We start from the raw sequence: 14,314 nt of genomic DNA on the forward strand, positions 1-14,314 counted from the left end.
AATGAGCGTCAGAAAGCGAGAAAAAAAGGAGAAGTCAGGAGCTCAAAGCAGGACTGAAGAAGCGTTTCAGAAGTAACGAAAGCATTGGGCACTAGGGGGAGCGCTCAACCATAATAAAGCTACTTTTTGATACTATAAGGTAAAGTTTTTAGGATTTTAACTGATTGTCCAGTTAAAACCAACAGCAGGTTGGTTTTAGATGTGAAATACACAGCTTGAAAACAAATATGTTTGCATATTTACCACTTGATCACGTTTTTATCACACGGAGTGCAGTGAAAAAGTATTTGCCCCCTGGTTTCATTTTGTTTCTATTCTGTCACTACTCAATGTTTCAGCTCCTTCACAACTATTAATATCAGACAAATACAGTATAAACTGAGTGAGTACAAAATGCAGCGTTCAAATGATGGTTTCATTTTTTTAAGGGAAACAAGCCATCCAAACCCGCCTGACCCTGTGTGAAAACGTTCCAAAACCTGATTACTAGTTATGTCACCTCTGGCATCAACAGCTACCATCAACCGTCTCTGATAACTACTAATGAATTTTATTACATGGATGCGGAGCTATGCGGCTGTAGCCTCGCTGGTGTGCCAGTAGCACAATCCAAGGGCGACAGAGCTTAAGTTCAGAAACTGATGGCCAGACATTCTAATTTGGGATTTTCTGGTAGAGAGCAGAATTCTTGGTTCCATAAATTACTGGAATTCGTCCAGGTCTGGAAGCAGCAAAGTAACCCAGGACCATCACACTACCACTACTCTGCTTGAATGTATACTTTATCTGAAATAATGTTAGTTTTCCGTCAGATATAAGGAGACTTACCTTAGAAAACGGCTCCCAGTGTGGTTTATGGAATCCCAAAGCCTTAGAATTGGATTTGTAACCCTTTCTTGATTTCCTTTTTACATCAGGGTGTACTTTTGTTTTTTTAAGATCTACTCTACTTCATGCTGTTAGATAGTTTCAGTTGAAGAGGTAGTCTGGTTCCACAAGACTAGTGGTAATGAAATTCAGCTCAGCTGAAGTCAATAATGGGGGTGATTATTTATGAGCTTCAAATTGCGTTTTTTTTTCTAAATAAATGAAATCCGTTGCTATTTTGTATATACTGTACTTAGTTTATATTTGTCTGACAGTAACATTTGTGTGGTGATCATAAATATTTAGGTGTGTAGGATCAGTTACAAAATAGGAAAATATATAGGGCAGGCACTTGATGGCAGGCACTGACCTTGTTGATGAGGTTTTAGTCCCAGAGCAGACAGAGGTGTCTTTGTCAAACCTGGAGTAGATCGAGCTAAAACAATGAAAAAAACAGATTAAAATTACTGTTGTTGCACAAGATGCTTGTCTTCTGTCCAAAAATGGCAAAATATAAATGGAACATAAAAACACAACTTGCAACAAAATGGCATTAAAATAAAGTTGGTCGCACAAAAAAAGAGAAAATGCCTCAGATGCTGTTCATACCAGCAGGTGTTGTTGGTTATTACAATGATTTACACTGAGCTTTTACTGCAAATTTAGAAAAGGCGGTTTTTAAGCAAAACATATAAGCTACTAACCCTTCCATTTCATGCCCAAAAAACAAATTTAATCAGGATCTGAAATTTATATTAAATCAGTGTATGTAGTATCATGATTTGGGCTTACCTCTGCTAGAATCATTTGATTGTACTGCTTGAGTAATTCCATCTTAACTATTCAGTTAATTCAGTATTTATAACATCTCTAATTCACATTTACAGTTAGTCCCAGAAATATTTGGACAGTGACACAGGTTTTGTTATTTTAGCTGTTTATGAAAACAAATTCAGGATACAATTATATAATCAATATGGGCTTAAAGTGTAGACTTTCAGCTGTAATCTGAGAGTATTCACATTCAAAATGGAGCATGGGTTTAGGAATTACAGCTCTTTAATACTTAGCTGCCTCTTTTTCAAGGTTCCAAAAGTAATTGGACAATTGACTCGGAAGACTACAAAATAAATAACAAGGACATGGTCTCCTCCCTCGTTAACCTGTCATCAATTAAGCTGTTAAAGGGTCTGGAGTTGATTCCAGGTGTGGCGTTTGCATTTGGAAGCTGTTGCTGTGAACACACAACATGTGGTCAAAGGAGCTCTCCGTGGAGGTGAAACAGTCCATCCAGAGGCTGAAGAAAAGAAGAATCCATCAGAGAGATAGCAAAAATGTTGTGAGTGGCGAAATCAACAGTTTGGTGCATTCTAAGAAAAAAAAAAAAGAGTGCACTGGTGAACTTAGGAACTGAAAGAGGCCTGTCCACGGAAGACAACAGTGGTGGACGATCACAGAATCCTTTCATGTCGAAGACAAACCAGGAAGTAGGTGTATCAGTATACCATAAAAAGAAGACCTTATGAGAGTAAATACAAAGGATTCACCACAAGGTGTAAACCATTAATCAGCCTCAAAAATAGAAAGGCCAGAATTGACTTTGCCAAAAAAACACCTGAAGAAGCCAGTCCAGTTCTGGAACAGCATCCTTTGGACAGATGAGACTAAGATCAACCTGTACCAGAATGATGGGAAGAAGAAAGTTTGGAGAAGAACTGGACCAGCTCATGACCCAAAGCACACTGAAAAAACATGGTGGAGGCAGTTTGATGGCATGGCTTCCAATGGCACTGGATCACTTGTGTTTATTGATGATGTGACAAAAGACAGAAGCAACCGGATGAAGTCTGAAGTGTATAGGGATATACTTTTGGCTCAGATTCAGCCAAATGCAGAAAAGACGATTGGACAGTATTTCACAGTACAGATGGACAATGATCCAAAACATACCCAAAAGCAACCTAAGACTTATTAAAGCAAAGAAGTGGAATATTCTGCAATGGCCAAGTTAATTACCAGATCTCAACCCAATCGAGCATACATTTCATTTGCTCAAGAGAAAACTTGAGGCAGAAAGACCCACAAACAAGCACCAACTGAATACAGCTGCAGTAAAGGCCTGGCAAAGCAGGAGGAAACCCAGCGTTTGGTGATGTCTATGGTTCCAGACTTTAGGCAGTCATTGCCTGCAAAGGATTTTCAACAAAATACTGAAAAGTAACATTTTACTTAGGGTTATCTTTATTTGTCCAATTACTTTTGAGCCCCTGAAATGAGAAGAGTTTGTATAAAAACAGCTACAATTCTTACATAGTTAATCATATATTTTTGGTCAACACCTTGAAATAAATGTTAAAGTCGGCACTTCAATTACATTGTAGTTGTTTCATTTCAAATCCAATGTGGTGGCATGCAGAGCCCAAATCATGAAGATTGTGTCACTGTTCAAATATTTCTAACCCTAACAGTACATATCATTGTTTTATTTTCTGAAATTTTCTTTGTTAAAGTATTTCAGTTATAGATGCTGTGTTTCTTTTCATGTTTATGAATCATTATTGGACATCATGAAAAGCTTTACAAGCTTTTAAGCATATGTGTCTACAGAACCCTTCGGTGTCATTGTTTTTGGATTCATGCAAAATCCCTTGTTGACATTTGAATAAGAAGAAGACAGCTGGATAAGTGTTTGACAGAAAACACAGACTGACACTTAAGCAAAGTAAATATTTGTGGAGCATGTGTCTGCAATGCAAGAACGTAACCATGAAGATGGCATAACTTCACAATGTTAAGTTTCTGACCAACGATGGAGTGCAGATTAGGATGCCATTTACGTGTCCACAACATGTAAGACTGTACTTATTTTTAGATAAGTACAGAGAAATACAGGAGGGCAGTCCATAAAAACTGTTTTAACAGTAAAAATGTCAAATTAATTAGAGATTATATTGCTGTGGGGTTTTCTTAAAATGAAATTAAAACTCCTTTAAACATCGCCTCCTGTTCTGCATATTTGTTCTCCATTCAAAACAGATGCCAATATGATGAATGAGCCACAATGTGACGATAAAATCAGATTTGCAAACACCGGCTTTCTTTGTACATGTTAGCGATGGAGACCTGCAAATGTTTGTTCAAGCAAATACAGAATTTGTGTTTGGAATTGTGTCGTGGCACATCTCTTTAAAAACATGTACTTTTTGCCTGTCTGTCCAGTGTACTTAAGGGTGTAGTCACACCTGCCACATTTGCTTTGTTCTAAACAGACCGGAGTTTGTTTTCTCCCTTGGTCTGGACATTTTGTGCAGGTGTGAATGCACTCAAGTGAACGCCGGTGTAGGTACCAGATTGGCTCGGGTGCTACCCGATGACGTCTACATATGGCAACTCAACTCAAACAAACTAGATTATGCGCCCGCGGTCTCCATTTGTTACAAATCAATTTTATTTTGTTAATTTACGGTTATTTTCCTGTAAATTAGTCGAGGCATGAAAACTTTTAACATAATTTTGGAATACTTGTGTGGTAGTCTGACAATTTAATCGGTAATTTTGCAGGATCAAAGAAGTTACAACCTTAGAGAAATTTAATTCCTCCAATTTTTTTTAAGTTGTGAAGGGAAACTAAACCATAAACTCATTTCATTTTTAATAAAAGTCAGCAGCCAAATTTAATTTTATCACGGCATTCATCACTGTAAAATCAATAACGTTCATTCCTCCTTTTTGTACTGATGTTGTTCTTTCTGATCACATGTTTTTTTATTATTCCAGGTGAAATTGTGATGAATTTGATTATTTTTTTATTGTGGTATTTGGTACATTTAAGATATATGCTGGATAAATTAGTCTGGCTAGCCCTTCCATTTTTGTTAACAATATTCTTCCAAACATTGAGCCAATTGTCAAATATTTGTTTTTTTTTTTATTTATTTGTAAAATGGCTTGAATATTTGTTCAAGCTTTTGAGAAAAAAGAAACCGCTAAATTGACTTAATAAAATTGATTCGTTACAAATGCAAACCGCGGGCTCTATGTAGTTTGTTTGAGTGGTGTTGCCATAAGGTGACGTCATCGGGAGGCGCAGGGACCATGGAGAATTTCTTCGTAAAATTGTCCGTTTACAAGCCGCAATCCCGCTCTCGAATAAAACCTACACCCCGCTATAATTACTTTAGTAAGTTGTCCAGACCAATTACAATATTTTGCGCAATTGAGCAAATGTTAAACCAACAATGTATAGTGACGTCATCAGAAGACGCAGGACCCGAGTCAATCTGGTACCTACACCGGTCCAGACCAAACAACCAGATTGAGAGCCACTTTTTGAGGTGGTACCAATCCGCTTCCAAATGAACTCTGATCTGGTGGGAATACGAAATGGCCTCAACTACGGAAAACATATGTTTCATTGCACTTAACAAGCCATTGTAGCAAACTGAACTAGTACTAACATCATTCTTGTTGCTTAGCAACGTTGATGCCAGCTTGCTGGGGGACTTTGGCTTGCAGGACACATTCTACAACACCATTACAAAATTTAAATAAAATTTCTAGAAACCTGCGTTGAATAAGCTGCTCTTCCCACTCACAATGATTTATTGGCTGTAGTAGCAGCACAAATATGCAAAACAGAGGTGTTGCACGCAGGATTTCCAGAAGAGTTTTCCTCCATTTCTGGGTCTATGCCATAGTCATTTGTCCAAATGGGAGCAACGATTGTCATACGCATGGTTTGCAAGTTACAGTTCACTTACAAAAAGTACAATGTGGAAGCAAACTGCACCAAACGAAAATAATAAAGTTCACTGTTGTTCCGGACCAAACGAGCCGACCTAAGAGCTTTCCTGGTGTGAATACACCCTAGCAAAACCAAAAAAAAACTGATTTGGTTCCATCACGTAAAACTTAACTAAAAACCTAAGCAAACAAACATCTTTACAAGTAGAAATAATGTCCGAATGTGGCATTTGTTTTTCTTCTAAATGTGCTCAAATTAATGGTTAGATTTTCAAATTTTCTTCAATGTGAGGTTCAACTTCTGTAATAAAAGGTTAAATTATTTTGATTTGAAATTATTTCAATTATTTAAGATTTTTTTTTTTTAAAACATCTCAATACTTTAAAGAAGGCAAAAGAAGAGTGCAAGACCTTAGAAAACAGTTGACAAGTTTTTTGTTGCTTGGCACCTGATTTAATCATATAGATCAGGGGTGTCAAACATATGGCCCGCGGGCCGGATCCGGCCCGCCGAACAATTTAGTCCGGCCCTGTGGCTAAATGCATTATAATTATAAAAAAAAAAAAAAAAAAAATTCCCAAGCGTCCTGTCTGGCAATGTGGCAATAAGATGCCACAAAGAGCTCATCAGATTTGACTTTCACAAGTGGACAAGATAAAAGGAAGAGAATGATAAAACAATTATTGAAAAAAACATGTACTTTGTTTAATTGAAAATATGCAGTTCCTATATTGTCCACGAGGGGCGCTGTGTTTTAATTAGCAGATTAAGCTTCAGGTGTGGAAAAATTCAAATCATTTCTTAATTTTTATCTGTTGGATGCATTTTGTCATGCAGGACAGTGTTTTTAAGTTCCAAAAAATGTGAATAAATGTTTTTCAACATTGTATAATCACTGTGACCAGTTCTTATGCATAATGCACAAATAAATGTTTAACTGAATAAAAGTATTGTTGAAATTGCACATACTTTTCTTAAAAACGCTGAGGTTATTCATAACATATTGTGTAAAAGTGAAATTAACTCAATACAAAAATCAACAACAAGTCCACATTTATTAGTTCTATTTAATCTTGCAATGAGTTAACTCGTGTGGCCCTCTTGAGATCAGATTAAGCTGAATGCGGCCCCTAAACCAAAATGAGTTTGACACCCCTGATATAGATACTGTTTTTTACTCAATCCACAAGTTATAAGATCTTTTGGTTTGTGTGGAAGTCCACATTAGCAGTAGCATTTCACCAGCTAACTGATGAATGCTTCAGTGAATAAAAGTTCCACCCAATGCAAATAGCCCTACATAAGGATACCACAGCAGCAGGTATCATTTCCAAATCTCCTTAGATCCTCCCTGCTCCACAGAGCTAGTTCATTTGTATAACAATGCAGCACCTCTTTACCTGCAGCCTACTTCTCCTGAGTCTATTTGGAGTATCTGCCAAGTATGCTTATGTTAAAGAAGCAAAGACTTGGTCTGAAGCTCAGCAGTACTGTCTGCAGGAATACGCTGGACTGGCTCCTATCAGCAACCAACAGGACATTGTAAAAATGATGAAGCTTGTCAGCAGGGACGGTGTGCTAACTTGGACAGGGACGGAGGTGAGCAACAAGGTGATGTTTTGGGGAGGTGGAATAGTCTCTGGGTTCTTTAAAGCTCCGGATGAATCGACAGACACGCCAGAAGCAAGCAGTGGCTCTGTTCCCGACAACATGTACGATTTTTTCCAAAAAAGAGCCCCCTTCTTCTGCTACAAACCGGTTGTTGTGAGAGAGAAAAAGAGCTGGGAGGACGCCTGGAACTACTGCAGGGAGCACCATAATATGTTGGCAAGTGTGGCATCCGAAGCAGAGGTGCAGCTCATGCAGAGAGAATTAAGCAAATTTCCCACCACGGAACGTGTCTGGATCGGTCTGCATTTCTTCCCCAGGGATGGGTGGCTGTGGGTGGACAACCAGTCCCTGGATTATGAGATCTGGGGCTCAGGAGGAAAGCCACAGTGTCCTAAAATCAATATGGAGTGTGCAGCTTTGACGGTGAACAGACTGAATATGAGTAACATAGCACGTACTACCAGTTCCCAATCTGGAACACCAATAATTAATTACTTTGGTGCCACTGAATTTACTTCAGATGAATCTGGGCAGAACTCAGGAGTATCTGGAGGTACTACAGGTGGAGCAGCAGATAATTCAGCTGGATCTGAAAAGGGGCCTGTAAACTCTGGACATAACTTTGGACAATCTCGGGGTAATTCAGGTGTATCGGGAGCTACTTCTGGGCAATCTCAAAGTACTTCTAGGGAATCCAAAAGTGCCTCAATAGAATCTGAAAGTACTTCAGATGAATCTGTGCAGAACTCAGGAGTATCTGGAGGTACTACAGGTGGAGCAGCAGATAATTCAGCTGGATCTGAAACGAGCTCTGGAAACTCTGGACATAACTTTGGACAATCTGGGGGTAATTCAGGTGTATCGGGAGCTACTTCTAGACAATCTCAAAGTACTTCTAGGGAATCCAAAAGTGCCTCAATAGAATCTGAAAGTACTTCAGATGAATCTGTGCAGAACTCAGGAGTATCTGGAGGTACTACAGGTGGAGCAGCAGATAATTCAGCTGGATCTGAAACGAGCTCTGGAAACTCTGGACATAACTTTGGACAATCTCGGGGTAATTCAGGTGTATCTGGAGCTACTTCTGGACAATCTCAAAGTACTTCTAGGGAATCCAAAAGTGCCTCAATAGAATCTGAAAGTACTTCAGATGAATCTGTGCAGAACTCAGGAGTATCTGGAGGTACTACAGGTGGAGCAGCAGATAATTCAGCTGGATCTGAAACAAGCTCTGGAAACTCTGGACATAACTTTGGACAATCTCGGGGTAATTCAGGTGTATCGGGAGCTACTTCTGGACAATCTCAAAGTACTTCTAGCGAATCCAGAAGTGCCTCAATAGAATCTGAAAGTACTTCAGATGAATCTGGGCAGAACTCAGGAGTATCTGGAGGTACTACAGGTGGAGCAGCAGATAATTCAGCTGGATCTGAAAAGGGGCCTGGAAACTCTGGACATAACTTTGGACAATCTCGGGGTAATTCAGGTGTATCTGGAGCTACTTCTGGACAATCTCAAAGTACTTCTAGGGAATCCAGAAGTGCCTCAATAGAATCTGAAAGTACTTCAGATGAATCTGAAGCTACTTCAAGTGAATCTGGAAATATTCCTGAAGAACCTGAAAGTATCTCAGGAGAACCTGGAAGTAATTCAGATGAACCTGAAGGTACTTCAGTTGGATTTGGAAGTAGCTCAAGAGTTGGGTTTAATCCTTCAGATAATAATGTGTGGGAGGTAAATGATTGTGAGGATAAACTGCATTTTATCTGCTACTGACCAGAAGTTCATTCTATGAATAAATAAATAGAGTGCTGGATTTTTAAGTTAATATTTATTGATTTATTTCTAGATGAGATTTGTTTGACATTTGTGTCTTTGTCAGAAAATAGATTTGTATGATTTAATCTGCAATGACAAAAAAGTTATTGATATTGTTTAAAAATCTACTTTTCCTCAATTGGACAATAATTTAGTAATTTATTGTCAAAGGTGCAGGTTTAATTTAAACTTTATGGTTTATAGTTTACTTTCTGATTATTTGGATTTTGCTGTTTGAATAAATTTTAATTTAGTTTAAGTCAGAAAAGAATATTAGTTTAAATGTTGATCTGATCTTCCTTGCAACACAAGATTTTAATGGATGTTGTTTATTATGTAACATGACCGCCAGCTGTATTTTTTCCTATGTTAGCTTATTTATGCATTTTCAACTTGTAAAGATGAAATAAAGAGGAATCCAGTACAATTAAGTTTAGAATCCTTATTTCAAGAGTGACAATGGAATTCTTACCACTACCTTCAAAAGCAGGACTGTTGCAATTCCGTCCAGACTCATCACCCTCAAATGCTTCCCGGTAACTGTGCATAGGACCCTGGAGAAAAAAAAAAGTTTTGTCAGCTTCAATTAGGAAACCTCCACAGTTTTTTGATCAAACATCAGTAAATTTACTGTAATCAGAAAAAAATGGAAGGAGGAACATCCAGACTTATTTTTGTTTAACCCATTCAGCCATTTCTCTAAATTGATTTTCATTTTTTTTCTATTTATTCAAACCATTTCTTGCAGAAAACAAAACTATTAATATTGAATAGTAACATTTATCACAGTGATTGCAGGATGAAGGCAAAACTAGTTGTGGACTGACCTGGAAAGGAGCTCTTCCTATAGAAATATGCCAGTAGACAAAGGTTTATTTATGTTTTTAACTTTTTTTTAATTATTTTTTTGTTTGTTTTCAAGTCTTTCATGCATGAGTTGTTGCAAAAATTATTTTTTAATTTTTTTCGATCCACTTCTATTAAACTATTAAAAATAATTTATTAATTTGTTTGTAAAAAAAAAAAAATCCCAGATATTGTCCTATATTGTTCAGTTTATTGGAAAATAAACAGGCATTTTCTCAAAAATTTCAGCTCGTAATCTACATGCTCATGTCAAAGCCCTCATTTAAAATCCCTTTTCAGTTCCCACTAACAGTAAACAATAATGTTGTTCATAGCCATAAGCAAAGGGCATACCAAAATGGGTATTTGACGAATTGTTTTGTTAACTTACACCTGGTGGCCTGTAGGTGGCAGTGAATGAAGGGGTACCACTGAGCTATAAAATACACTGGAGTGCTAATCACCGTCTGTTTGAACGATTCACTTTGAAGCCACCAGCCGCCATATTGGTACTCCCTATTTTCCTCAGTAACTAGGGAATATGTGCGCTACAGCATCGAATAACGAGGATTTTCTCATGTTCAGGGGGAGCTTAAAACTTTTAAAATGTCAAATGCCATATACTTTTATGTTATGTTCTAAAAATATCAAGTACTGAGAAAGTCATGTGCTGAAATATTTTGCATTTTATTCATTTAAATATATATGTTTAACATTTATAAATATATAAATAACAATATACAAAAACATATATTTACATACGTGTATACATATGTATACATATATACATATACACATACTTATATATACATATACATATATTTAATATGAATAACGTAAAATATTTCAGCACCTAATTTCCTAGTAGTTGATAGTGTTAGCACATCCACTGACTGTAGAATTACCTGTGAAACGTTTTCACACAGCCAGAAAACTGCTTGTTGTTGCAAACAAATCCTATGGGATTCTGTGAGAGTAGGGAGTAGCAAGATGGCGGCCAGTGACTTCAGTTGTTCGGCAAAATCAGCACTCCAGTGTATTATATAGCTCAGTGAGGAGTACCAGTAAGTGAAGCGAGTTCAATAAAGTGACTTTTATGAAGTGTACATGCTAGCTGTGTCCAAATTCAGAGGCTGCCAAGACGCAAAGACTAAACTGAAATGGCTGTGAGATTGGATGGTTTAGCCTTCATCAGTTGTTCCTGTCCCTTACTTCAGCCCCTTAACTTCTGTCACCTAGCTACTATGTCAACATATAAGTTAAGTTTTCAAGCCGTGAAAATGGAAAACAAAGAAGAAGAAAAAAAAAAATCTTAGAATTGTAAGAATTCTAAGATTTGCCTGAGGGTATACCTCAGTGATATAAAAGTTATTCACAAAGCACCCAGGCCCTTAAGATAACTCCTAAAATGAAAATAAAAATGTTAGGAGTAGTGAGGAGGACATTTTGCAAGCTTCAGCAGGGAAGATGGTGGAAACAGAGCGAGCTCATTTGCTGATCCACTACTTAAACAGTAAAGGAAATGAACACATAAACTTATTTAACAAACATGCAATTAGTAATATGTAGACAAGATAAACTTTATTTCTCCCATAGTCAGAAATTAAATAGTTTCAGCAGCTTGACAGATCAAAGCTCTAGTAACATAAATTTATTAAGGATAAATAAATGATTAAGAAATATATTGAATAATCATGAATAAAAATTGGAGAAATATACAGACTATAATGCAGAAGAATTTTTATGTAACTTACAGAAATGCTCTAAATAATAAACATTTTAGAAGACACAGCTCGTATTGCCAAAAGTATTGTGTTGCCCCTTCAGATTGCTGAATCCAGGCGTTACGGTCACTTCCATGGAAAAAGGGGTTTCCATAAGATTTCCTTGCTACTAAAGTCAACTGTTAAGACTGGTTCACACTGCAGGATAATTAGCCCTGCTCTCCCCCGTACGACAGGCCCCGACTATTAAGGTGGCTCTTAAAATAATCTGTAGAAATATTCCTGCCGTGTGTGGTGTGTTAAGAGTGATCTGGTAGAACGGGGATATTCAACATGTTGGATTGCCTTGCCCTGCCGTGTGAACTAGCCTGTAGTGGTATCATAACAAGATGAAAATGATTGGCAACAGGGGAAACAATATTGGCCAAATGAAGTCAGAATAGAGTCAGAGGTCACAAATGCATAGTTTACACCAGGCGTGTCAAACATACAGCCCGCGGGCCGAATCCGGCCCGCCGAACAGTTTAGTCCGGCCCGGTGGCTAAATGCATTAGCATTATTAAAAAAAAAAAAATATATATATATATATATTTTTTTTTTTTTTTTTTTTTTTTCCCAGTGTCCTGTCTGGCAATGTGGCAATAAGAATTGTTGTCTTAATGCCAAAAAGAGCTCATTAGAATTGACTTTCACAAGTGGAGCAGTACTGCTTTTGCCATAGTGCTCTGCTTGATTTATGAATTTGAATAGTTTTATTATGATTCATGCGGGAAATATCTCAAATGATATGGACACTACAAGAGGAAATGAAGAAGAAGAATAAGAAAAAAAACAAAAGGTGAAAGAAAGAGGAGATAAAAGGAAGAGAATGATAAAACAATTATTGAAAAAGAACATGTACTCCGTTTAATTGAAAATCCGCAGTTCCTACATTGTCCACGAGGGGCGCTTTAATGTGTTTTAATTAGCAGATTAAATTTAAATCATTTCTTAATTTTTATTTGTTTGATGTATTTTGTCATGCAGGACAGCGTTTTTAAGTTCCAAAAATGTGAATAGATGTAAATGTGAATAAATGTTTTTCAACATTGTACAATCACTGTGATCAGTTCTTATGCATATTGCACAAGTAAATGTTTAACTGAGTTAAAGTGTTGTTGAAATTGCACATACTTTTCTTTAAAACGCTCAGGTTATTCATAATATATTGTGTAAAAGTGAAATTAATTTAATATAAAAATAAACAACAAGTCCACATTTATTAGTTCTATTTAATCTCGCAATGAGTTAACTCGTGTGGCCCTCTTGAGATCAGATTAAGCTGTATGCGGCCCCTCAACCAAAATGAGTTTGACACCCCTGGTTTACACAGTCAATAGCAGGTCTTCAAACCTGGCCTTTATATCTGCATCCAAACAGTGCACATAGATCTTCATGGAACTGGTTTACATAGTCAAGGAACTGCATAAAAAACATTGCATCACGAGTGCAATGCAAAGTTTTGGACGCAGTCGTGTAAAGCACACCGGCACAGGTCTCTAAAGGAGTGGAGCGATGTTCTCTGAAGTGACCTATAATGCCAAATCCAAAGCATGGCTCTGAGTTTGGCAGTTGCAAGTATCTGAAGATAATTTGGGAGATACAAGTGAAGACAAAAGTACTTTTAGAGTACCTTTAGAGAAATTGGAAGTACTTCAGAAGACTTTCTGCTCCAGACCCCAAAGCAAGGTCGAAAGGAAGATCCATAAAGATGTATGAGCGAGTTTGGTGTGAAAGAACTAGAGTGGACATAATTTTTTTTTTTTAAATCACTGCTCACAGTGCATGAAGAGCAAAAGCTTATTTTACAAATAGTCAACTTCTCTTGTACTAAGTATTGCTGTATTTTATTTGATCCAGTGTCGTTAAAAGAGCATGCACCGGTTCCTGCTGGGAACTAAGTATTCAACTATTTAGGTGTTTGACTTTACCTCTTTGGGCCTTCCTCCCGGGTTCAGAGCCAGATTGTTGGCGAAGTCCGGCGAGTGGGAAGCAGAAACATTATCATGGCCACTCTGGTAGTGCCCCTCGCTTGTTGTCCGGCGCCTGCCTGTCTCCTGCGTCACCTCCGGGGTCATTCCTCTAGAGCGAACACCTGAAACCCCCGAAATGTTTACTGCAGAACTCAGCATGTGCTTTCCATTAAAGCCTGTGGAACATTTTACAGCAAGCTATACCACAAGCAAACACATATGCACAAACACTCACACCTAAAGCTGGTGGAGCCAAGCGTGATTTACTTTTTAGAATCTTACTGGGTAAAAAGAAGACACTGCAGGGTGTAGAAAGTAAAACTATATGATTGGGATGTAGAAAAAAAGTTAATGGGAGGCAGGGAAAAAAGGTTAACTAAATGAGAAAATTAAAAGTGAGGGAAAATGGACAAACCAGAGAAGGAATAGGAGCGATGGCGGTCAGATTGTTGGGATGTCATGCTTTCACTGATGCCCCGAATACGAGCGTTGTATTCTGCTCCAGGGGAGGATATTCAGGTGATGGAGGGGAAGCAGTAGGTGGAGAAGGAGGAGGGGGTGAAAAAAAGGTGCAGGGAAGGAGGCAATAAAACAAAAGGTTTTCCACAGAGATTAAATAAACAAAAAACAGGAGGAAAAGACAGAAAAGGAATCAAAATATAGAAATGATCTCAGAACTATGAGAGATGATG

General features: G+C 37.6%; 1 protein-coding gene across 10 annotated transcripts in view; it reads right to left on the bottom strand.

The window, feature by feature from the left end:
• The window catches only part of tns1a (tensin 1a), a 158,025-nt gene that overhangs the window by 13,284 nt on the left and 130,427 nt on the right, over positions 1-14,314 (bottom strand). For 5 of the 10 annotated variants that reach the window (XM_036128465.1, XM_036128461.1, XM_036128464.1 and 2 more), the window contains 4 exons: positions 14,038-14,118; positions 13,581-13,744; positions 9,513-9,594; positions 1,238-1,303 (listed from right to left, as the gene is read on the bottom strand). In XM_036128465.1, the coding sequence (XP_035984358.1) occupies positions 1,238-1,303; positions 9,513-9,594; positions 13,581-13,744; positions 14,038-14,118 (393 nt within the window). The remainder of the gene's footprint in view (positions 1-1,237; positions 1,304-9,512; positions 9,595-13,580; positions 13,745-14,037; positions 14,119-14,314) is intronic. The other 5 variants (XM_036128467.1, XM_036128463.1, XM_036128466.1 and 2 more) reach the window with 3 other exon arrangements.

Source organism: Fundulus heteroclitus, chromosome 24 (assembly GCF_011125445.2).
Source record: "Fundulus heteroclitus isolate FHET01 chromosome 24, MU-UCD_Fhet_4.1, whole genome shotgun sequence".
In the NCBI taxonomy this organism is placed as follows: Eukaryota; Metazoa; Chordata; class Actinopteri; order Cyprinodontiformes; family Fundulidae; genus Fundulus; species Fundulus heteroclitus.